This window comes from Odocoileus virginianus, chromosome 20 (genome assembly GCF_023699985.2).
Source record: "Odocoileus virginianus isolate 20LAN1187 ecotype Illinois chromosome 20, Ovbor_1.2, whole genome shotgun sequence".
NCBI lineage: Eukaryota > Metazoa > Chordata > Mammalia > Artiodactyla > Cervidae > Odocoileus > Odocoileus virginianus.
Window position 1 is genome coordinate 14,056,083 of NC_069693.1, and position 25,146 is coordinate 14,081,228.

Genomic DNA, 25,146 nt, shown 5'->3' on the forward strand with positions numbered 1-25,146 from the left:
TTTTCTCCATTTTAGTCTCTACTGTAAAATTATTGTAGTGAGTCTTCAACTTTCATTGAAAACTGTTTTTTAATTCTTAAATCAGAGTGGAACTCAAATGAAATGTTGAAAAAAAATCAGGTCTTTATGGCAGGAGTGACATTAAAGTCTGGTTTGCTAGATTCTTAGGTTTTTGCACCTGGTTACTTCTCTGCTTTTCCACCTACCGTTCACTCCTCATGTCAAGGCTACTTTGAATTGTTGACATGCTCTTTCATTTGATGTCTCAATGTCTTTGCCTTCTTCAACAACATCTTTCTAAATTACCTGTATCACCTTTGTCCATAAAACACACATGGATGTGGAATAACACAGTGTAAAAAAGTAAGGGAGTTTCCAGCAATACACATTCACAAAACTACGATTTTTTTCCATTTAATATTTTGGTGACTGTGGGGTGTTGACTTAATCACTTAAGTTTCAATGTTTTACCAGGTGCCCGTCAGAAAAACAGAAACACAACACAAGCACACTGTCTCTCAAAAACTGCAGGGTCAGAATCAAGAGACCCCTAGAACAGACGACACGACCATGGTCACACTAATGTTTTCAAATTCGCACGACTCCAAAATCACTAGACCTCAGCGTCTCTCGACCCGCTAGACTCCCTACCCCAAATTCCACCGCAGAAATCTTCCACACTCGATCACCCAAGGGCACTCCTCCCTTCTCTGACTGCCGCCAGGAGCTTGAGGCTCAGGCTGGCCCATCTCTTCTCGTCACGGCGCCCAGATCTTTTCCCACCTTCACCCCACTGAAGTCCAGTCCCAGGTGGGGCCGGGATCAGACGGAACTAAACGGACTCAGCGATGCTTCCTTCACGGACCATACACCATAACGCCGAAAAGCCGAAGATACAGCCAACTGCACGCAGCAAGCGACTTTTTGCAGAAAATAGATTTGGACCGAGGAGGCCTCTGGGAAATGTAGTTCTGGGCAGCAAAACCGCGGACCTTTTCAGATTCTCCTCAGCACCAAGTAAGCACTCCCAGGCTCCGAGTGTCAGACTTATGGGAGGCAGCTGCTGCAAAACCCTCAGCTGAGGTCCCTCGGCAGATCTGAGAGCCCCTCCATGGTGCGGTGGGTCATTCCGGTTACCCCGACAACGGGAGGGCCAGTCCCTCCTCGGCGAGCCGCGGGGGCCTCTGGGAAGAGTTAGCTGCGTCTAACGGACCTGGGCTGGTGCTGCCCACCGCCACAGTCGGCGCTGACCTGAGTGGCACCCCTCACTCGGGCCGCACCGGCTGTGCCTTTGGGGCGGTGTTGAGGTGAGGAACTGGGGCCTGTGTCTGCGGGCTCGTTGGTGAGTCTTCGGGAAGCCACGAGCTCAGAGTCCGGGACTCTTTGTGCTGGGTGGAGCAGGGGCCTGCGGCCCACCGGGTGCCTGTGTTGTTGGAGGAGGACGCCGGGCAGGGGCGGCGGGTTCCCTGAGTACGTGGGAGTGGAGGGTGAAAAACTGAGCGTGTGACTCGATAGGACTTTATTTTCTAGACATTTGTCCGTGATTCATGTGGCCGTGGAGTCGTGTGTGTAGGCGGATTTTGTGGATGTGTATTTATTTTCCTTTTCTCTTTCCATATGAATGTGGCTTCGAACTACGAAGCCTGTTTGTGATTTGTGAGACTGTACCAGTGCTTCGTTTCTTTGGTTATGGTCATCGTAAATATGTTTTTCTGTTAGACATCAGTAGCCCCAACACGTTGTCTTAGTATTTGTTTCAAATTTCATTTTCGTGTATTCGCCACATTTTGTGTGCTTAGTAATAACTTCATGCTCCTTGCCCCCTACTCCCAGTCCCAATTCACAAAATAAAGAAAAGCTCCAAGAAAACAAGAATCATTCATACTTCTTCCAGCCACTATCAAAATCTATTTCCCATCTTTTCATTCCCCGTGAATATATTACATATATATGCACAGTAGCTTGAAAGTTGGAATCACACTGTACATACAATTGTCTAGTCTACCTATGGCGTTTAACAATGTGCAATTAATACTTTTACATTTAAACACACATCTATGTCATTTAACAGGTTTTTTATGGTATACATATTAATGCATTTACTCTTGTTGATGGGTAATTTGGTTCTTTTCAACTTCTTGCCATTGTAAAGAATGTGTTTATTAGCAACTGTTTGGCACATGTTATGATGCACTTTATTAATTTTCGGGGGACAGGGGGCAGGCTCTTAGAAGTGGAACTGATCAGTTGAAGTGTATCTGCTTATTAAAAACTACCTGTGTTTGTGCTAAGTCGCTTCAGTCATTTCATGACTCTGTGCAATCCTTTGGACTGCAGCCTGCCAGGCTCCTCTGCCCATGGATTCTCCAGGCAAGAATACTGGAGTGGGTTACCATGCCCTCCTCCGGTGGGTCTTCCCAACCTAGGGATCTAACCTGTGTCTCTTAGTTCTACCTGCATTGGCCGGTGGATTCTTTACCACTAGCGCCACCTGGGAAGTCCAAAGACTCCCTAATTCTATCCAGTTATTCTCTGGTAAGGTTCCATATGGTCAAGGCTGTGGTTTTTCCAGTGGTCATGTATGGATGTGAGAGTTGGACTGTAAAGAAAGCTGAGCACCAAAAATTTGATGCTTTTGAACTGTGGTGTTGGAGAAGACTCTTGAGAGTCCCTTGGACTACAAGGAGATCCAACCAGTCCATCCTGAAGGAGATAAGTCCTGGGTGTTCATTGGAAGGACTGATGCTGAAGCGGAAACTCCAATACTTTGGCCACCTGATGCGAAGAGTTGGCTCTTTGCAAAAGACCCTGATGCTGGGAGGGATTGGGGGCACGAGGAGAAGGGGACGACAGAGGATGAGATGGCTGGATGGCATCACTGACTCGATGGGCATGAGTTTGAGTGGACTCCAGGAGTTTGTGATGGACAGGGAGGCCTGGCGTGCTGTGATTCATGGGGTCGCAGAGTCGGACATGGCTGAGCGACTGAACTGAACTGAAGGTTCCATCTAACCTATAGTATTATTGGCATAGTATTAGATTGCCTGTATTTATACACCCTTGATAACAGTGTTTATCATTAATATTAGTAATCTTTGTTAATCTCATAGATGTAAAATAATTCCTTTAATTTGCAGTTATTTGATTACTATTGAAGTCAACCATTTTAAAAACAATTTTTTTTGTAAATTATGTGTTTTCTAAGTTATTTTTCTAAAGCAATGTTCTGTTTTCAAATTTCCAGGTTCTTCAGGTATTATGGATTTATTCATTCATCTACTCACCATTTATTGAATGCTGCATGTGACAGGAATTAAAAGTGCTTGAGATATAGCATTGAACAAAGCAGACAGATTCTGCTATCATGGTACTTAAATTGTTGTGGGTCAGATAATAAGTGAGGTAAGTAAATTTAATATAACATATATTACATAGTGAAAATTTCTAAGAAGTAAAGAAGGAGAATATATAGAATCAGGGATAGGACTTGGAGTTTTAGGTGGGGTAACTAGAAATGCATCCTGAAAATGTAATAATAATGATATGAAGGAAATTAGGAGCTAATTATGCACAGCACATGCATATAATTAAGGGAAGAGGGACCACCAGTTAGAAAAGCCCAGGTGGAAATATGCCTATTACCAAGAGGCTAGGGTGGCTGAAATAGAGCAGATAAGAGGGAGAGTAGTGAGAGATTAGAGAAGGAAGGTAATTGAAGGGCCGGAGGCCAGATCAGGTTGGTCCTTGTGGGCCATGTTAATGATCTTGACTTTTACTCAGAATGAGGTGGAAAGCTATGGGAGAGTTTTGAACATGTGTGTGATATTATCTGCTTATGATTTAAGAGGATTGCTTTGGTTGGTCTGAGGAGAGGATTAGGGGAAGAGGACAAGGACAAGGGAAGAAGTAGAAAGACCAGTTAGGAAACTATTGCATTAATCTAGGGAAGAGATGTTGGTGACCTGGATGAGAGTAGTAAAAATGGTGAGAAGTAGTCATGTATGGCAATTTTCTGACAGAACTGATGTGGTGTATAAGTGTGACAGGATGACACAGTATTTTTTAATCTGAGCAATTTGAAGATTGGAGTTATTACCTGAGAAAGGAAAGAAGGTAGGAAAAACCTGGGGCATAGGGAAATAGTGAGATTTCAGTTTGGAATATTACATGTGAAGTATGAGGTGCCCATTGGGTATTTAGGTGGAAATATTAAGTTGGCAGTGGGATATACAAGTCTACAGTTCTAAAGAAAGGTCTCAGATTGGAGACATACACTTGGCAGTTATTAGCATGTAGGTGATACACATGTGCATGCATGTGTGCTCAGTCATCTCCAATTCTTTGTGACCCCGTGGACTGTAACCCGCCAGGCTCCTTTGTTCATGGAATTTTCCAGGCAAGAATACTGGAGTGGGTTGCCATTTCCTACTTCAGGGGCTATTCCTGACCCAAGGATCGAACTCCTGCTGCTCCTGCATTGGCAGGCAGATTCCCAGGCACGATACCACCTAGGAAGCCCCTTTTAGGTGACATTTACAACCAGATTGGATGAGATCACTTGGTAGAGTAGCTGGAAAATGATAGAGGTAAAGGACTAATCTTTGGGTCACTTCAACATGACAAAGTCTGGGAAATGAGGAGGAATCAGCAAAAGAGACTGAAAGGGACCAGCTAGAATGATTGAGAGAAAACTCGGTGATATCCTGGAAACTGAGGGAAGAATGTGTTTTAATGAAAATTGTCAGATGCAGCTGATAGCCCAAGCAAAAGAGGACTGAGGAAGTAACATTGAATTTAGCAACACGAAAATTGTTGGTCACCCTGCAAAGCGGTTTCAGTGAAGTAAGGACCTATAGAGAAAACTGGACAAGAAAAATTGGTGATAACAAGTGTAAACAACACTTTAAGGTTTTTCCCTTAATGGAAGGAATGAAATGGAGTGGTAGGTGGAGTTAGGAGGTAAATAATAACCCTGTTCATATACTGAGTGAAATGATTCAACAGAGAGAGAAACTTGATAAAGGAGGAAAGGGGAGAAATGCTATAGATATCTCCTTAAATGGAAGAACAAACGTTAGGGTTTGAGGATAAAGGAAAAGAATAAAATAATCACTTAGGAGAGTGGGACAGAGAATAGAGTAGAGAAATATAATATGATTTCCAGACAGCATTGAAGACCCACTTGCTGTTTTCGTGAATTTAAATTGAGCCTATTCCACGTGGTTGTTTGATTTTTTCCTCCTGCACTGTTCATATGCATGGTTGTCACCACAGATAGGGGAGCGGAGAGTAAAATTTAACCAGAGTTGTTGGTTTCATGAAGAAAGAATGATGTGAGAGAAAGGGGCAAGGGAGTCTAAGCAAGAATTAATTATACTAATTGACCGTGGATTCAAGGCCAGGTAAGTAGAAAAGTGGTGGGAAGAGGGTGAGGGAAAATGAAAAATTGTGTAATGAAGGAATGGAAGTTCCTGATGGTGGTGAAAAGTGGTTGAGTTGAAATGCGAGAGGAAGTAGGGTGGAAAGACAAGGATATTTTTCCCTTTAGTTGCCAAATGTTCAAAATAGGACAATCCCTCTTTTTATCACCATGCTTGTTTTAGAAAATGTGGAATATTGTTAGCTATATAAGAATTTGTTGTTTTCTGTGTAAATAGTTAAGTCAATAATTGTAGTAGCTGATATAAAGTATGCTTGTGTATGTATGCATGCGTGCATGCTAAGTTGCTTCAGTCATGTCCAACTCTTTGCGACCCTGTGGACCATAGGCCGCCAGCTTCCTCTGTCCATGAGATTCTCAAGGCAAGAACATTGGAGTACATTGCCATGCCCTCCTCCAGGGGACTGAACTGATCCAGGGATCGAACCTGAATCTCTTAATATCTCTTGGATTGGCAGGCAGGTTCTTTACCACTAGTGCCACCTGGGAACCCCTTCTCTGATACAGAGCTATTGATAAGTTCATGGGGCATCTCCTACGTACACACCTCTATTCTTGTTCACCGAATATGCTTAAGCTCTCCATGATATAGTAGTCATCTTTATACCTATCAGCATCTTTGGGGAATGTATATTCTTGGCCTTTCTGATTGCTCCAAGTATCATTTTGCTATAGAGTGACCTTTAATCTACCTTGTGGGTACAGGTTTCTCAAACCACAAAGCAAACCTTGTCTCATGGCTTTTATTCTCTTTTTCAGCTCTGCCTTCTCAGGCCCAGTCCATTCCCAGAAAGAAGAGGAAATGAATGAATTCCAGGTAAATTTTAAATAGCATATTTGTTCCCTGCTTTATTTTACAGAGCAGTTTACGGGAATTGTAGTAATCCATACACTAAACTGGAAAATCCTATACAGATAAAACGTATTTTCAGAGGAAACAGAGTTGAAAGATTAAGACCACGAAAGTTAAAATATGATTATGCCGAATTGTATTCATTTAGAGAGATTAAAGTTGGGCTTCAGTTTTGAATTTCATTACTATAGGTAAACAAGAGCAGAAATTCATTATATATTTAAGTAAGTTTTTCATTGGCACCTAGGTCAATCAATATAATATATATAGGGAGACTTTCTGTAGTTGGTGAAACAGCTTTTCTGATAGTCCGGGGTTTTCTGTATAATTTTAAAAAAAATTTTGGCTGTGCTGCATGGCTTGCAGGATCTCAGTTCCCTGACCAGGGATTGAACCCAGGCCACAGCAGTAAAAGTGCTGAATCCTAACCACTAGACCACCAGGGAGGTGGTCTGTTTTGATCAAGGATAAAGCAAAGAATATATGTTAAAATATCCCAGCATTGGAAATAACACAAATCAACGTCAACAGAAAAAGAGATAGTATTTCATGCAGTGGGATAGTACACACACACACACATTCTCTCTCTTCATGCAGTGGGATAGTGTACACACACACACACCAAAACAGATTACTGCAATTTACAACAATATGGATAATCTCACAAACATGTGACATGAAAGAAGCCAGACGAGAGTACATTCTGTGTGGTACCTTTTATATGAAGTTTGAAAACTGAGAAAACTAATCTCAGTGTTAGGGAATAGTGGTTACTGAGCAGGTATTTACTGGGACAGGATATGAGAGAATCTTCTAGTATGCTGAAAATGTTCTATATTTTGACCTGACTGATGGGTACACAAATACGTAAATGTATAAAAATGTCTCAGTTTGTACATTTAAGATTAGTGCATTTTACCACATTATTCTATGTATGTCATACCTCATTTAAAAATAAAAAACAGACTATCTGAAGAAATAGATGGGATGTGCCTTTCAAATGACCCTATATAATTATCTTTTTCCATGTATGTTTGCTGTGATTTGGCCACAATCTAAAGTAATCATTTATGGTAAATTCTTATACTTTCAATCCACTAGAATGTGAACAGAGTATAAGTTTTACTTGGTTTACTGCTGTATCTACAGCCCCTAGAACAATGCCTGGTATACCTGGTTTTTGTGAATGTGGTTGTAATGAATCCATGGTTCCTTATTTCTTCATTTTACTCTTAGAGTAAGCAGTGTCTGTTTCCTCTTCAAGGACATTTCCTCAGAACTTCATCCTTTTTCTTCAAACTTCCTTTGGAATCTTTCTCTTTCAGATTTTCCTGTACTGTTAGCTACTAAACATATTTCAATTTACTGCCTTTTTACTCTCAGCTCAAAGCTTTGCTTTACTGCAACATACCTTTCTTTGACCAGGTGCCCCTATCTCACAGCTTCTCTGTATGTCTAGTTTTTCCCTCAGTTAATTTTCAAAGTGAACACACATGTGTAGCCAGCATAAGCACTGGATCAAGAAATATAATATTACCCTAACACCCATTGAACTCCTGCATCTTTCAAAGTTATTACCCCTACTCCAGGGGTAACCACTGTTTAGCTTATATCACTATAGATTATTTCTGCATATTTTTAAACTGTATGTAACCTGTGTACTTGGTGCCTGACTTCTTTTGTTTAATATTTTGTCAGATTTATGTTGAATTGCTGCAAGTAAGCTGTAGTTCACTAAACTTTATTACTATATATTATTCAATTATATGAATAAACCATAATTTTATATATCCATTCTATTATTGATTGGCTTTAGGTAATTTTTATTTGGGAACAATTAAAATATTGTTCCTGTAAACTTTCTATTAGATTTTTTTGCACATATGTACATATCTCTTTCTACCAAAGTAGAATTGCTGAGTCATAAGTTATGTGTAAGATTACCTTTTAATGATACTGCCAAACAGTTTTCCAAAGTGGTTGTCCAAAATTATACCCTTAACAGTGTATGGGAGTTCTTAGTTACTCCAAGACAACATCTTGAGTGTATTTTCTATGGTCACTAGCTTGTTTTTTGATATAATGTCAAACTCATAGGTAATAAAACAGAAGCTCAACTAAATTTGAGTACATAAAAATTACATTCTTCTGTTGATACAATCACCATAAATAAAGTAAATTTGCAAAACCTAACAGCAATTTTAGTAATACATATGACAAACCAAATCTGGTATTTAAATATTTACAAACTAAATTAAAATCCAATAGAAAATTGCATATAAGACATGAAAAAAAATCCACAATTGAAAAGAAGAAATGCCCAATATAAACTGTAAATAATAATATCTATTGTTAATCAAAGTTTTACATGAATTACCTTATATAGTCTTCATAAAGAGTCTCTCTTTCCAAAAAAAAAAAAAAAGAATCTCTCTTTCCTATTTGTTTATGTTTTCATTTATTTCCCTCAACTAGTATGTAAGTTCCAGGAGGACAAGAACTTATGTCTATCTTCCAGCTATATCCTTGGACTCTAAACCAGTGCTGGGCATATCTAGTAACTCAGTAACTTACTGAATAAAAACCTATAACTCTAGGGCTCAAACGTGAATTATTTTCTCATTCTCTTTAGTGGCAGTTAATATTCATAATGAAAACCTCAACTACTGTGAAGCCCTCAAATCGTCTCTGAGCTATCAAAAAAACAACAAAAAAAAAAGGTTCAGTTGTTTAATTCTCTGGTTCTACTACTTTAACATATAGAAGAAATAGAAGAGCTGAGATTTCAGTGACTGAATCAAATGAACTTGTTGATACATTGTACCTAGGTGTTGTAGAAGAGTTATGAATCAAAACATATGCTACAGTTCCATTTTTGGAAAAAGAGGGTTAGTGTTGTTATTAAGAAAGGTAAGAAAGTTAATGGCAAAAACTGCTGAGTATTATGTTACTTCTCACAAACCTAATATGGAATAGGTATATGTTACCTGAAATAATGTATGTGTTACCTAAAATAGTGAGCTATTTCACTGCTAACTGGATTCTAAGTAGTAAATAAACATGATAATGAGAAAAGCAAAATTTTCTGTTAAAAAAGATTATTTTTACAGTCTGTCATAAAATCCAGGATACATGAAAGAATCTCATCATTTTCCTAACTGTTCCTTTTTCTATTGAGAATGATTAACTCTTAAAAGAGAAAAAATATCTATTCCAACATTTTCATTTTATAGATGGGAGCTTTTGATCCAGAGAAATTTTAAATATTGTTTAAGGAAAGCCATATCATGCAGGTTTTTTTTTTTAAAAGATAAAGGCTATTTTTAAATGTCAGGTAATACAACATTCAAGATATAAGGTTTATTTTTTTAATTGAAGTATAGTTGATTTAATGTGCTTATTTATGCTGTAGACTCAGTTATACACATATATACATTCTTTTTTTAAATGTTCTTATTTTCTTAATGAGTTTTTGGAACTCCAAGTCTTAGGTTCTCTTTGGATGAAAACTCCATACGTGAGACACTGTGTGTGCATGCGCAGTCATGTCTGACTCTGCGACCCCATGGACACTATAGCCCTCCAGGCTCCTCTGTCCACGGAATTTTCCAGGAAAGAATACTGGATTGGGTTGCCATTTCCTTCTTCATATACATTATTTTTTAAATATTCTTTTCCATTATGGTTTATTGCAGGAAATTGGATATAGTTTCCTGTGCTGTATATAGTAGGACCTTGTTGTTTATCCATTCTAAGTGTAATAGTTTGCATCTGCTATCCCCAAACTTTTTGTCCATCCCTCTTCCTCCCCTGCTACCCCTTGACAACCACTGGTCTGTTCTCTATCTGTGTGTCTGTTTCTATTTTGTAGATAAGTTCATTTATGCCATATTTTAGATTCCATGTATAAATGACATCATATGGTATTTGTCTTTCTCTTTCTGACTTAGTATGATAATCTCTAGTTGCATCCATGGTGGTGCAAGTGGCATTATTTTATTATTTTTTATGGATGAGTAGTATTCCATTGACTATATACCATATCTTCTATCCATTCATCCAAGACAGTAAGCTTTAAACAAACAAAAAGAATGTTACTTTAAAATGCCAGTTAGAAAAATAAATAAATAAAATGCCAGTTAGTGCATTAGATAATAAAGATAAATGGTTAGGACTACTCCTGCATCAAACTGCATAAAATTTATTATAAGGAATACTGTGAAAAATAAGAAACATATTAGTAGGAAACTTTTATTGATCTGCCTTAGCTCATGATAGACACATAGACAACAAAATGAACATAACTTCCAATAATAATTTGATAGAGCTAATTGATTGTCATAGCTTATAGCCTGGAAACAATTAATATCCCCTTTTTAGGTATGGAAAAACTAAAAGACTGACCATATATTAGGCCCAAATAAAATTCAATAAATTTCAAAGTACAAACTGTATATATTCCACAATGCAATTACATAGGAAGTTAATAATAAAACTTCAGAAAGAAAACATTTCCACATGGAAATTTTAAAATTAGCATAGGGAACTTAGATCAAGAAAAACAGAATTTAAGATCATGGTTCAGGCCCTAATACCCTAACCATAGTTAATCTTTTTTTTTTTCCATACTTAAGCTGGAAAAATAGCCAGTAGTGGCTTGAGAATAGGATGGTCTCAGCATGAATGCAGTAATAGAACTAAAGATAGAATAGCTGGAGATGGTTTATCAATGACGCTTCTCATAGCTGGTTCTCCTGAAGGAGATCTAGGAGCACATTTTCATGGCTGCCACAAAAATAGCACTTTGAAAAGTTCTCTTTCTGGCATGAGCATTTATCTGTCTTAATAGATTTACCTAGTGTTATTGACTGTTTGACAGAAATCTTACATAACAGTTGCTTAAACAGGACAGAATTTTGTCTTTGTAGGAATTAGGTACCTTAAACAAAACAAAACAAAATGAAAACACTTGTCCTGTATCTCTAAGGCACAGGGAACCAGGATTCCTCTATTTCATTTTTCTATGTGTTGACCAGCATCTTCCCATTACCCCCACTTCTCAGCCCCTGGCAACCACCATTCTATTCTCTACTTCTATAATTTAGACTTTTCAAGATTCTACATATAAGGGATATCATAGTATTTTCTTTCTTCATCTGACATGCCCTGACATGTCTATCCATGGGGTTGCCAATTGCAGGATCCCATCTTTCTCATGGCAGAGTAATATTGCATTGTATATGTATGTATTACCTCTTCTGTATGCATTCATCTGCTTTTTGGTCTCTGCTTTTTAATACACTCTCTAGGTTGGTCAATAGCTTTTCTTCCAAGTAGCAAGCATCTTTTAATTTCATGGCTGCCAGTCACTGTCTGCAGTGATTTTGGAGCCCAAGAAAATAAAGTCTGTCACTGTTTCCACTGTTTTCCCATCTATTGGCATGTAGTGATGGGATCAGATGCCCTGAGCTTCATTTTTTGAATGTTGAGTTTTAAGCCAGCTTTTTCACTCTCCTCTTTCACTTTCATCAAGAGGCTCTTTAGTGCCTGTTTACTTTCTACCATAAAGGTGGTGTCATTTGCGTATCTGAGGTATTGATATTTCTCCCGGCAATCTCGATTCCAACTTGAGCTTCATCCACCCCAGCATTTCACATGATGTACTCTTCATATAAGTTAAATAAGCAGGGTGACAATATACAGCCTTGATGTACTCCTTCCCCAATTTTGAAATAGTTCGTTGTTCCATGTCTGATTCTAACTGTTGCTTTTTGACCTGCATACAGGTTTCTCAGGAGGCAGGTAAGGTGGTCAGTATTTATTCTTTTATTTTTTTTTTAAATAATTTATGAAACTAATTTTTGGCTGTGCTGGGTCTTCATTGCTGCATGGGCTTTTCTCTAGTTATGGCAAGTGGGGGCTACTGTCTAGTTGCAGTATGTGGGCTTCTCATTGCAGTGGTTTCTCTTGTTGCAGAGCACAGGCTCTAGAGAGTGCAGGCTTCATTAGTTGTGGCACATGGGCTCAATAGTTGCAGCTCCTGGGCTCTAGAGCACAGGCTTAATAGTTGTGGCACATGGGTTTAGTTACTGTGAGGCATGGCATGTGGGATCTTCCTGGATCAGGGACGGAACCCATGTCTCCTGTATTGGCAGGCGGATTCTTTACAACGGAGCCACCAGGGGAGCTCCAACAATATTAATTCTTTTGATCCACAAATGTGGAATATCTTCTCACTTATTCGTATTCTCTTCAGTTTCCTTCATCTCCTTGGTTAAATTTATTGCTAAGTATTTTTGCTGTTTCTGATACTTTTGTGAATGCATGCATGTGTGCATGTCAAGTCATGTTTGACTCTTTCTGACCCCATGGACTGTAGCCTATCAGGCTCCTCTGTCCATGGGATTCTCCAGGCAAGAATACTGGAGTGGGTTGGCATTTCCTCCTCCAGGGGATCTTCCTGACCCAGGGATTGAACTCGCATCTCTTATGTCTCCTGCTCACTATTGTGAATGGGATGGTTTTATTTCTTATTCAGATATTTTCTTGTTAGTGTATACAAACAGAGCTGATTTCTGTCTATTGATTTTGTATCCTGCAACTTTACTGAATTTTTTGGTTTGTTCTAACTGTTTTTGGTTGGTGATTTTAGGATTTTCTGTATATAAGATCATATCATCTTAAAAAGACTTTTCATCTTGCTTTCCTATTTGGATGTATTTTTTTTTCCCTTGTCCTGAGTGCTCTGGTTAGGATTACTCATACTACATTGAATAGGATTGATGAGAGTACCTTGGTCTTGTTCTGGTCTTAAAGGAAAAATTTTCAACCTTTTACCATTGGGTATGATGTTAGTTATTGGCTTATCATATATTGCCTGATTTATGTTGAGCTACATTCCTTCTATACTCAATTTGTTGAGAGTTTGTATCACAAAAGGATATTGTATTTTGTCAAATGCTTTTTCTGCCTCTGTTGAAATGATCACATAATTTCTTTCTATTAATGTATCACATGTATAGATTTGCATGTGTTGAACTATCCTTGCATCCCCGAATTAAATCCTTCTTGATCATGGTGTTTTAACATGCTGTTGACTTTACTTTGCCTATATTTTGTTGAAAATGTCTGCATCTACATTCATTAGAGACACTGGCCTGTAGTTTTCTTTTCTTTGCAGTGTCCTATCTCCCTTTGGTATCAGGGTAATGTTGGTCTTGTAAAATGAGCTTGAGCCTGTTCCCTTCAGTGCAACTTATTTTTTTGTGTGAAAGATTGAGAAAGACTGGCATCTATTCATCTATAAATGATTGGTAAAACTCATCAGGGAAGCCATCTAGTTTTTGGCTTTTCTTTTTTGGAGGGAGAGGAGGATTTTCTTTATTGAAAGATTTTAATTACTGATTCAGCTCCTTACTCATATCTGTTCTGATCTATTTCATGGTTCAATCTTGGTAGGTTGTATGTTTCTAGGAATTTATCCATTTGTTCTAGGTTATCCACTTTGTTACCATATAACTGTTCATAATAGTCTCTCATGGTCATTGTATCTGTGGTATCTTTCAGATATCACATGCCCCCTCTTTCATTTTATTTATTAGACTCCTCTATTTCTTCTTGATGGTGTCCTTAACACAGTTAGTACTATCTGCTTCTCTGTAATGTCCTCTGAGAGTGTTATCTGCTGCTCTCTCAGACTTTTCAAAAGCTCAAAATTCAGTATGCTGGATATGATGAGAGAAAAATGACCCTCTTTGGCACCATCCCATATAGCTGAGAAAGCAGGGTACTCACACATTTTTACTTTCCTTCGTGAATGAAATCATGGGCCAGGATTTCTCTTGGCCCTAAGCTATGTTGCCTTAATGGAGGAGTGATGTAGATAAAAGTCAAACTGTTCCTCTTACCCTTTCTGATGAGTCCAGACTTGTATTTTTTGCTTCATTGGTGCACTGGAAATTCTTTGCTGGAGACTTGCACTTTCACAAAGTCTGTCTTTTGTTGAGTGCTTGTCTCAGACAGTCATTTTCTGGGGGCTCCTGAAGTGGCCAAAAGAGGCTAGAGTCAGTTCACATGCCTCTCAGGGATCTACAGCAAGAACTGAGGTCTTTTATGCTTATTTTTCAACATTTGGGTAGGCAAGACTCCTTCTGTGTCCCTTGCATGTGGTGCTGGATCCCACCATTCCCACAAGGGCACTTTCATCCATGGATGGATGCCAAAGTATTGTTTTTGCAGCAGGGACTGAATGAGGGATGTCTTACTTAGCCATGATTGCCTTTGGTTTCTTAAGCCTGATTATTTACAAGTCCTTGCTCTTCAGTAGGAAGGGGTCCAAAACAGGAGTTTCCATTATTCTCACAGCATACTCTGAAGCTTAGTGAATGTTCATGTTCCTAGAGTCCATTTAGGACCTAGAAATTAATAATCAGAAACATTTTTTGTGAGTTTGCTCCTGGTGATTTCCTTTTATCTTACCCCATCTGCCACAGAAATTCCTGAAAGTGTAGGAAATACGGACAGCTCCCTTTGTTCCAGTGCTGTTTTTCTTACCTTTATATTTTTGGGGTATTTTGGTTTTTAACTAGGAAAAGTGCATTTGATTTCTATGTCTAAATCACACTGCTTTGAAGAAATTTGTCACCATTCCTCATTTCTGACACTTTAAATCTTTCTTGGTATTATTTTCTCATAGTTCTGGTTGTAATTCATATTTAAAATTTTTTAATTCTAAAATTTAAATCCACTTAAAAAAACTTCATTAACAAATCTTTTTTTCTATATCTTTTGGTATTTGTAGGATTCTGTTTGTGGCACTCTTTTTTCAGTATATGTGAACTCTGCAATTTTCATGGCTACAGACACGTAGGCTTGTGAACAATAAATATTCATTTTCAATTTAGATTTCTTCTGACCTAATGAACAATATGTGCAACTGCTAAATCAATGAATATCTCCAGTGGATGTCTTACTATGCTTCAAAGTTTGTATACCATTCTCTCCCCTTTTCTGCTTCTATCCAAAACCTATTTTCATGTGTTAGTGAATCACAGGGATCTAGTGAGTTCCCAAACCAGTTAACTTTGAGTGAAGTTTTATATTCCCCCAGTTTTTACAGTCAGTATAAATCAGTACCCAAGATCTCTTTAACCCAAAGTAGTTATTAAAGATATGTGCTTGCTGAATCAATGAATGAACATAAACTGACAGGATATTGCTAAAATGATTTTTTTCTTTCAGACAGTAACAAAAACAGATAAAATTTATTTTATAATCTCTTACCTTTGTGTATTACCTGAACAAGTTTCAATATATTTTGTCCACAACATATAAGATGGATGACTTCAGATTGAGTGGGAGTATGTTGTTACAGGACACGGTGACATTCAAAGATGTGGCTATTGATTTCACTCAGGAAGAGTGGCAGCAATTGGATCCAGCTCAAAGGAACCTGTACCGGAATGTGATGCTAGAAAACTATAACAACTTAATCACAGTGGGTAAGGGTATTTTCCTATAAAACTCAAATTCTGGGAGTAAAGTTCCTTTTTTCCCTGCCACAGTGTTTCTGAAATGTGTGGAATCTTCAAATGTTAGACTGAGTTTGGTCTTTAAATGCCTTTGCTCACATGCACATGCATGCTGCAGCTTTCAAAGCAAAATGTCATGTCATCTATGGTTATGTTTCAGGGGGCAGCATCCCTAGAAACAATGCTTTTCTTATCCTTCAGAAAACCTTCAGCTAGCCTCAATTCTTGAATGATTCTTTTTTCCTACTATTTATGCCCAAATCTTACATCCCTTCCCTTTGACAGGATGTCCATTCACCAAACCTGATGTGATTTTCAAGTTGGAGCAAGAAGAAGAACCATGGGTCATGGAGGAAGAAGTGTTAAAGAAACACTGTCCAGGTTAGTGAGAGGGAACCATACAGGTGAGGAAGGGCCAAGGCCCCTTAATAGCTAATATGTAAGTTCTTGATCCCTCTGAAATATTCCACCAAGGTATTTTTTTTTAAGGCCATAGAATTCCATACTGACGATTGGTGTGAATTTTTTATATATGTAAGATGTCATTTTTGAAACTTTTTTTTGAAAATTCACATTTTTGCTTTGAACTTAAATATCCTAACTCTGTCACGCTTTGAAGTCAGTGGTACACTGGTTTCATAAGATTTAGAAGCTTTCCTTCACATTCTTCACAATCTGTATAAAATTACTCATTGTGTTATCTTCTTATTTATGTCTTCCATTAATTCTGCAGCATTCTCAGCATCATCAAATATTAGCTCTCATTCATTGTCTTAACACTCTACTACTGAAACTCAGATAGATCCTAGACCTTTTTATTTTTTCCTCCATATTTTTAAATCTCCTATTTTCTTCCTTTGTAGCTCTCTGTTGCTTTCTCAGTAATTACTTTAAATGTATCTTCCAGTTTACTAATTCTCTCTTCAATTGTGTTTATTTTTAACTCATCCACCTTTTAAAAAAAAATTATTTATTTTTGGCTTTGCTGGTTCTTTGTTGCTATGCATGGGCTTTCTCTATTTGTAGCGAGCAGGGGCTACTCTCTAGTTGTGGCGCACAGGTTTCTTATTGCAGTGGCTTCTCTTGTTGCAGAGAACAGGTTCTAAGTGCACAGGCTTAAGTAGTTGAGGCACGTGGGCTCAGTAGTTGTGGCTCTGGTGCTCTAGAGCTTGGGCTTATTAGTATTGTGCCACACAGTTTTATTTGCTCTGCAGCATGTGGGATCTTCCTGGACTAGGGATTGAATCCATGTCTCCTGCACTGGCAGGTGGATTCTTTACCATTGAGCCACCAGAGAAGCTTAACTCATCCACCTTTGAAAAAAACTTTTAGTATAAGTATTTAGTATTTTTAGAAATTTCTTTTGTTTTTGCAAAAATTTCTCACATCTTTCTGATTCTTCCTAATAATTTCTGTGGCTTCTTCAGATTTGTGTTTTAATTTTTGCTTCTTTAAAAATACTGTACATAGCTCTTTTGTATTCTGTCCCTCACAGTTCCAGTATTTTAAGTCCTCAGGTTTAAATGTCCTGTTTTTGAGGACTCAGTGTGTTTTGATTCTTCATGTGCTTGATGGTAGCTGATTCCAATTTGAGTTTTTTAAAATCTTAACTTATGATAATCTTCCTGTCCTAAATTGGGTTGCTTCCTTCTGAAGATGATTTACATGTGCTTCTGGTGGGCACCAAGAGGCGTCTCCAAGTGAGGATCAGTTCTTTGAAGGTCCTGGCTTTTGGTAGGAACCTCAGTTGAACTTTTCTTCTTTATTGATAGCAAGAGCCTTATACTTTACTTAATAAGGCTTTTCATAGGTACTCACGTCAGATCCATCTTCAGGCTGCTTTCAGTTCTGCTACCTCTCAGTCGTGGTTTTGGCTAATACTTGGTTTTGTTTTGTTCATTTTGTGTGTGTGTATAGTGCTCAGGTTTTTGGAGAATACTGCAGTGTTCTTGGAGATTTAGGCTACTTCCTGTAAGCCCAGTAATGCTTCAAAATTTCAGTTTTATCCACTGTCTAGTTTTGCAAATGAGGTTACCCTATTGTAATTTCAATGTTAAAAATCCTTATGTAGTCTGTCTCTTTTATTCCCCCATCTTGCATGGTGTTTTTTGTTTTGGGTAGTTTTATTTTTCTCTTTATTTCTTTCTTGGTTCCGCTGGTTAATCTTTTTTTAGCCCTTTTTGTTTTTTCATTGTTTCTTCCTCATGCATTTATATTTCTATAAATATCTTTCTATATTTCTAGCTCTTGATTTATACCTGGTATTTTCACTAAGTTTTTTCATTGATGGCAATAGTCAGTCAAGATTTTCATTCTGTACGTCATAATTGCTTTAGCTTGAATTTTTGGCTGCTTTCTTTATAGCATGTTTCTTTTTTCTTTTCTCTTACATTTTTTAAGAGATCTGATTTCAATATCTTCTCATTTTTGAGTGAGAATAGTTCTTTCTTGACCTGATTTTTAAAGAAGTATGTTAGGAAAGGAAAGACAGTTCTCAGATCTAGAGCACAAATCTGCAAACAAAACTGCAAACTTTCTTTTCTGAGGTAGAAAGTTCTCAGATTTAGAGCACAAACCTGTTGACCAGCCACTTGTTTTTGTAAATAAAGTTTTATTGGAATAAATTCATACCAAGTCATTTATATCTTGACTGTTAATACTTTCCTATTACAGAAGCAAGGTTGAATAGTCATGTCAAAAACTATATGACCCATGAAAGTGAAAGAAAGAAAATGAAGTCACTTAGTCATGTCTGACTCTTTGCAACCCCATGGACTGTAGCCTGCCAGGCTCCTCCTACATCTGTGGGATTTTCCAGGCAAGAATACTGAAGTGGGTTGCCAATTCCTTCTCTAGGGGATCTTCCTGACCCAGGGATCAAACCCGTCTCCCACACTGAAGGCAGACTCTACCATCTGAGCTACCAGGGAAGCCCATATGACCCATGAAGCCTAAAATATTTGCAATCTAACCTTATTTAAGAAAAAGTTTGCCAACTCTTGATGTATAGGAATATGTCTGTGCTTCATACTAAAGCCTTTTATTCTGCATGGTTGTGTGAATATAAGTATGTTTAGGCTTTATTTCTTCTCATCCAAAAAGGAACTGTGGCTACAAGTCTCATAACTCTGAATCTTATACTGTCACCCCAAGACTTCTTCCTAAAAAGATAGTATTTCACAGTGTTTCCTTGCTCAGTCCTGGTTTCCTTGACATAGTTAGGGATGTCAAGTCTCCTGTAATCAGTCTGCACTCCCAAATTTCCATGTTGTAAACATGGGTTAATTAATTCTTCCCTTGAAGGTGGGATGTCCATTTTGACAGTGTCAGCTGTTTGTGCTGCGCACAATCGGCATGAACAGTTGTCTTCTCAGAATCCTTTTTCCCCTGTCCCACCCTTCACTGTATTTGTCAACATTAACTCATTATAATTAGGGTTATAGCCACCACCTAGGATCACTGAAGCATCGACGTTTCAATTCTTGTTTGTGTACAGGAAAAGTGATCAGATAGTTTTTCATTCTACCATCTTAAAAACGGAGTCTTTTCTGTCACATTTGGTATTTTGATCTTGGTCCTGGACTTCGTCACTTCTACTTGGACAGTACCTTAAAGACCTGATCTTGCCTTCTCCCTCAACCCCTTTTGTTTAATTGAGCTTTTCTGTTTCCCTAAACTGAGGTGACTCAAAAGCTTAAGCTCAGTATATTGTTTTCTACCAAGTCTCTTAACTACCTGCTTTCACAAGAATCTTTCATTTCCTTTATTCTTCATCTGGCAGAGAGGAAAATGGAGATTATTTTTTCCTCCCCATTTTTGAGCTAAGCAGCCACTGAGTACTGGAAATCTTACCCTTTGGTATGTAGATTTTCATTTATTCTGTTTGAGCCAGTTCCTTATCTCTGAATTCCTCTGCCTGGTGTGTTGGGGTCCTTTAATTGACCGGAACCTGCTAGTCTGGAACCTGCTAGTCTGGAGTCGATAGAAAGTGAAAGAGAGAGCCGGAGGGAGGGAGGGAGGGAGAAAGAGAAAGAAAGAAAGACACGGGGACCCATGTGAAAAAAGTCACTGAAGGGAGTTACTGGAAGGAATCCAAGCAGGTACCCCTTCTCATGATCTCAGTCCTGAGAGCTGCGTGCAGCTTCACTCGTTCCCCTAATAGGAACTGATAAGGAACAGAGAATCCTTGAGAAATGGCACACAAAGGAAGAAAAATGCAACATATTGGATTCCTTAAAGTTAAACGTCCCCTAACATCCTTGATGTAGAGCTCTTCTGCTTATCTTTCTCATGAGAGTAACCTCACATATTCTCTAGAATGGAAGAGTAGTCTTTGTCTTCATTAGTTTATACCTTTTTTATTCTTTGCCTCATTTTCATGTGGTTTTGGGTAGGATCCGAGATAAATTCATATGTCAATTAGGCCATATTTAATTTCTCATTATTTGTTTTCCCTTTTGTTCAGTTGTTTAGTTGCTAAGTCATGTCCGACTCTGTTGCAACCCCATGTACTATAGCCTGCTAGGCTCCTCTGTCCATGGGATTTCCCAGGCAAGCATGCTGGAGTGGGTTGCCATTTCCTTCTCCAGGTGATCTTCGTGACCCAGGAATCTAACCTGTGCCTCTTGCACTGGCAGGCAGATTCTTTACCACTCAGCCACCTGGGAAAGCCCCCTTTTGCTCAGTACTTACTCCCTTTTCAGTCATGCTAGGTAGGTTTTTCTGCTTTTATATTCTGATTCTTTTATCCTATTTTAACCTTCCTGTTGTTTGCTCTCATTTTATTAATTACTGTAGTGTTCAGGTGAATTTTTTAAAAATATGTAGTACATGCTTACAATACAGATTTTTTAAAATACAAAAGGATACATATTGAAAACTAATTTTTCTTCTCTTACCCATGCCTTCCTCTATGCTGGCAACCTGTAGTATCATTTTCCTTTGAGCTATTACTTATTTGTATTTTCAAGCATTTTTATTGAAACCACTTTAAGTTGATAGGTTAACTCGTGAATAACTATGATATCTGCTGTTGAATGTTCTTTTCCAAGAATGTGATATGCCTTTTGTCTAAGTTTCGTAGGGCTGCTGTAACAAAGTAGAGGCTAGAAATACAAAATCAGGGTGTAAGTAGGGCTCATATTCCTACTGAAACCTACAGAAGACTCCTTGCATCTTTCAGCTTCTTTTATCCCCAGATGTTCCTTGGCTTATGACAGCATAACTCCAATCTGTGTCTTTAATGTCACATAGTGTTTCCCTGTGTTTGTCTCTTCATGTGGCAATCTTCTTTTAAGAAAACCAATCAGATTAGGGGCTTACCCTACTCCAGTGTGACCTCACCTTAACTAATTACATCTGCAGTGACCTTATTTTCAAATAATTTCATGTTCTGAGGTAGTGGGCATTAGGACTTAAACATATTTTATTTTATTTTTTTTACAAAAGTTTATTCTTAAATGTACCATAGGTTCGGACAACACTTCATTCTAGCTATAGGCGGCAATAGATATCATGGCAGGGAATCCAGGTGTTTAAACAGGAATGGAACTCAGGGTCATCATTGCCTCAGGCACAAAGAACAGCTTACTTTTTTGCCAGATTTCTTAATTCCACCAGTGGCCAGGGGGCCTTTCCCCGCGGCCTTTGCTTTTAGCTCCTCGAGTTTCTTCTGCTCTTCCTTCTGCTTCGGCTTGAATGCTTTATCTTCCTCGTTCATCTCTTTGGCTTGCTTCTTGGGCTGCTTCAGGGGCTTCTTCTTGCAACCTTTGTGGCCAAACATGGTGCCTGCCGCCCCTTCCCCCGGACTTAAACATATTTTAAAGGTGGGACACACAACTCAAATCCATAACACTGTTTCATGTGTTCATGTGTGTGCATTTAAAGTTTTACAATTTTTGGAACTTTCTAATTAAATATATTCCCAAATTTTTTGTATTTTTATTATAAATGTAGTCCTTTGTTATCTTTTCTAAATAGCTTTTTGTATATATGAAAGTTAACTAAAACTGGGTATTAATTTGCTATAGTGAACTTAGTGAACTTTCTATAATTTTTCAGGTAACTCTTGATTTTGCAAAGAAAGAGTTTTAATATTGACAAATAATGTAAATTTTTCCTTTCTAAGTTGTTTCTGTGTGTGCGGGAGGGTGACCCATGCTGTGCAGCACATGGGTCCCTAGTTCCCCAACCAGGGATCAAACGCATGCCCCCTTCATTGGGAGAGCAGTCTCAACCACTGGACTGCTAGAAAAGTCACCCTTTCCAAGTTTTTTATACCTCATTTCTTTCTCGTATTCAGTGCTCTACCCTGAACTATAATAATAGTTGTGATAGTACTCATCTTTTTCTTTTTCCTGATTTTAATGTGACTGCTTTGAGATTTTTCCCATTAGGAATGGTACGAAGGTTTAAGTTGTACTGTGATTTTTCTCTAGTTAAATATGTTTCCATTTTATAAAGTTATCTTTATGGAAAAATGGGTGTTGAATTTTTAACATGTTTTTAATATCTTTGGAAATGATTACTTGACTTTTCACTTTTGACCTATTTACTGTTACTATTATTTACTTATAGATTTCTCTAATATTGAAACATACTTCTATTCATGGAAAAAAGCAACATATGTATGTCTTATATTTAATATGCTTCTGAGTCCCTTTCTTTTCCTTCTCAGTCATTTTGAATACAGAGTTTCACACTGATATTCAAAAATGAAATTGATGTATAGTTTGCTTTTGGGGTTGTCATCTTTATTTGGTATTGGTATTATGTTTGTCTCATACACAAACATTATGAAATATTTTTCTTTCATAATATTTTGTATAGCACATGCTTAACAGCTGTCCTTTAGATAGTTGTTTAAATTCCCATGTAAACATCTATGGGCCTTGTCTATTTGTTTTGTTTGGGGGGATTTCTTTTCATAAATTTATTTGTGGAAATTGGTCTTTTTTTTTCTACATCTTATAGAGTGAGTTTAGGTAATTTATATTTTCCAGAAATTATTTCTGTCAAGCCATTTATGAAAGTTTATTTCCATAGAATCTTGTAAAATACTTTTATGGTTTTTTAGCTTCCTGTTTTACCTTTTTCTCTATTGATGTTTCTTCATTTGTATATTCTGAATTCCCCCTCTTATTTATCCAACAGTTTTATATTTTTTCAGATCCCTTTAAGCAATCAAAGCTATTTCTATTTCATAAATACCTGCCTCTACTCATATTTCCTTTCTTGGGATTTACTGAAGCTTAGGAAATAGGAGCTATATATAAACCTAGAATTTGCTTAATAGGAAATGAGGCTATAAGCTAAGAATCCCATACATGTATTTTTTTTTTGTTTTTAATTAGGTATAATCTTGGGAAATTTTACAAGTGACATTTATTTGCAATTTCTTTTAGGAGAAATATGGGGGATGGATGAGCAGCTGAAAATTCAGGACAGGCTTTTGACACAACTTGAAGATAAATTCACAAAAACACTGACTGAAGAAAAAGTCAGTGAATGTCATAAGAAATTTGCAAATGCATTTCCTCTGAACTCAGACTTTTTTCCTTCCAGTCACAGTGTCTATGAATATGACTTATTTGGAAAGTGTTTAGAACATAATAATTTCAACTATTATGAGAGAATCTTTATAGGAAGAGAAGACTGTGAATATAAGGAGCCTATGAAATCATTTGGCAATAGCTTGTCCCATCTTGTAGTAACCCCCTTTAAGTGTAATCATTGTGGAAAAGGTTTTGATCAAACTTTGGACCTCATCAGACACTTGAGAATTCATACTGGAGAGAAGCCCTATGAATGTAAAAAATGTAGAAAAGCCTTCAGTCACAAGGAAAAACTGATTAAACATCATAAAATTCACAGTAGGGAGCAATCTTATGAATGTAATGAATGTGGGAAAGCTTTCATTAAAATGTCAAATCTCATTAGACATCAACGAATCCATACTGGAGAGAAACCCTATGCATGTAAGGAGTGTGGGAAATCCTTCAGCCAGAAATCAAATCTAATTGATCATGAAAAAATTCATACTGGAGAGAAACCTTACGAATGTCATGAGTGTGGAAAAGCATTCAGCCAGAAGCAAAGCCTCATTGCACATCAGAAAGTTCATACTGGGGAGAAACCTTATGCATGTAATGAATGTGGTAAAGCCTTCCCACGAATAGCATCTCTTGCTCTTCATATGAGAAGTCATACAGGAGAGAAACCTTATAAATGTGATAAATGTGGAAAAGCCTTCTCTCAGTTTTCCATGCTTATTATACATGTGAGAATTCATACAGGTGAGAAACCCTATGAATGTAATGAATGTGGAAAATCTTTCTCTCAAAGCTCAGCCCTTACTGTACATATGAGAAGTCATACTGGTGAGAAACCTTATGAATGTAAGGAATGTAGAAAAGCCTTCAGCCACAAGAAGAACTTCATTACACACCAAAAGATTCATACTAGAGAGAAACCTTATGAATGTAATGAATGTGGGAAAGCTTTCATTCAGATGTCAAATCTTGTTAGACACCAGAGGATTCACACTGGAGAAAAACCCTATATATGTAAGGAATGTGGCAAAGCCTTTAGCCAGAAATCAAATCTCATTGCTCATGAAAAAATTCATTCTGGAGAGAAACCCTATGAATGTAATGAATGTGGGAAGGCCTTCAGCCAAAAGCAAAACTTTATTACACATCAAAAAGTTCACACTGGAGAGAAACCTTATGACTGTAATGAATGTGGTAAAGCCTTCTCTCAAATTGCTTCCCTTACTCTTCATCTGAGAAGTCACACAGGGGAAAAGCCTTATGAATGTGATAAATGTGGGAAAGCCTTCTCTCAGTGCTCACTACTTAATTTACATATGAGAAGTCATACAGGTGAGAAACCCTATGTATGTAATGAATGTGGAAAAGCTTTCTCTCAAAGAACTTCCCTTATTGTACACATGAGAGGTCATACAGGTGAGAAACCTTATGAATGTAACAAATGTGGAAAAGCCTTCTCCCAAAGTTCCTCCCTTACAATACATATACGAGGTCATACAGGTGAGAAACCCTTTGACTGTAGTAAATGTGGAAAAGCCTTTTCCCAAATCTCATCTCTTACACTTCACATGAGAAAACATACAGGTGAGAAGCCTTATCATTGTAATGAGTGTGGTAAGGCCTTCAGCCAAAAGTCACACCTTGTTAGACACCAGAGAATTCATACTTATTAGAAATAGAAACTTTACAAATCTTGTGAATATGGAAAAAGACTTCAGAAGGAATTTGCATTTTCTTGCACATTATATAATGGGATCTAGAGCAGAAAACTGT

At 37.7% G+C, this 25,146-nt stretch overlaps 2 protein-coding genes and 1 non-coding gene across 3 annotated transcripts; 1 reads left to right on the forward strand and 2 right to left on the reverse strand.

The window, feature by feature from the left end:
* Positions 1-1,023: 1,023 nt before the first annotated feature.
* Positions 1,024-25,146, forward strand: ZNF569 (zinc finger protein 569). Its single transcript, XM_070450967.1, has 6 exons — positions 1,024-1,342; positions 3,245-3,402; positions 6,200-6,257; positions 15,667-15,793; positions 16,109-16,204; positions 23,227-25,146. Exons 3-6 carry the CDS (start codon positions 6,243-6,245, stop codon positions 25,044-25,046), a joined length of 2,058 nt encoding a protein of 685 aa, XP_070307068.1. The 5' UTR covers positions 1,024-1,342; positions 3,245-3,402; positions 6,200-6,242; the 3' UTR covers positions 25,047-25,146.
* On the reverse strand, positions 6,668-6,739 carry TRNAK-UUU (transfer RNA lysine (anticodon UUU)). Its single transcript has one exon. It is a non-coding gene; the product is annotated as a tRNA-Lys (tRNA).
* LOC110127808 (translation machinery-associated protein 7-like) lies at positions 21,231-23,233 on the reverse strand. Its single transcript, XM_070450975.1, has one exon. The coding sequence runs from the start codon at positions 21,603-21,605 to the stop codon at positions 21,384-21,386; it is 222 nt and encodes a 73-aa protein (XP_070307076.1). The 5' UTR covers positions 21,606-23,233; the 3' UTR covers positions 21,231-21,383.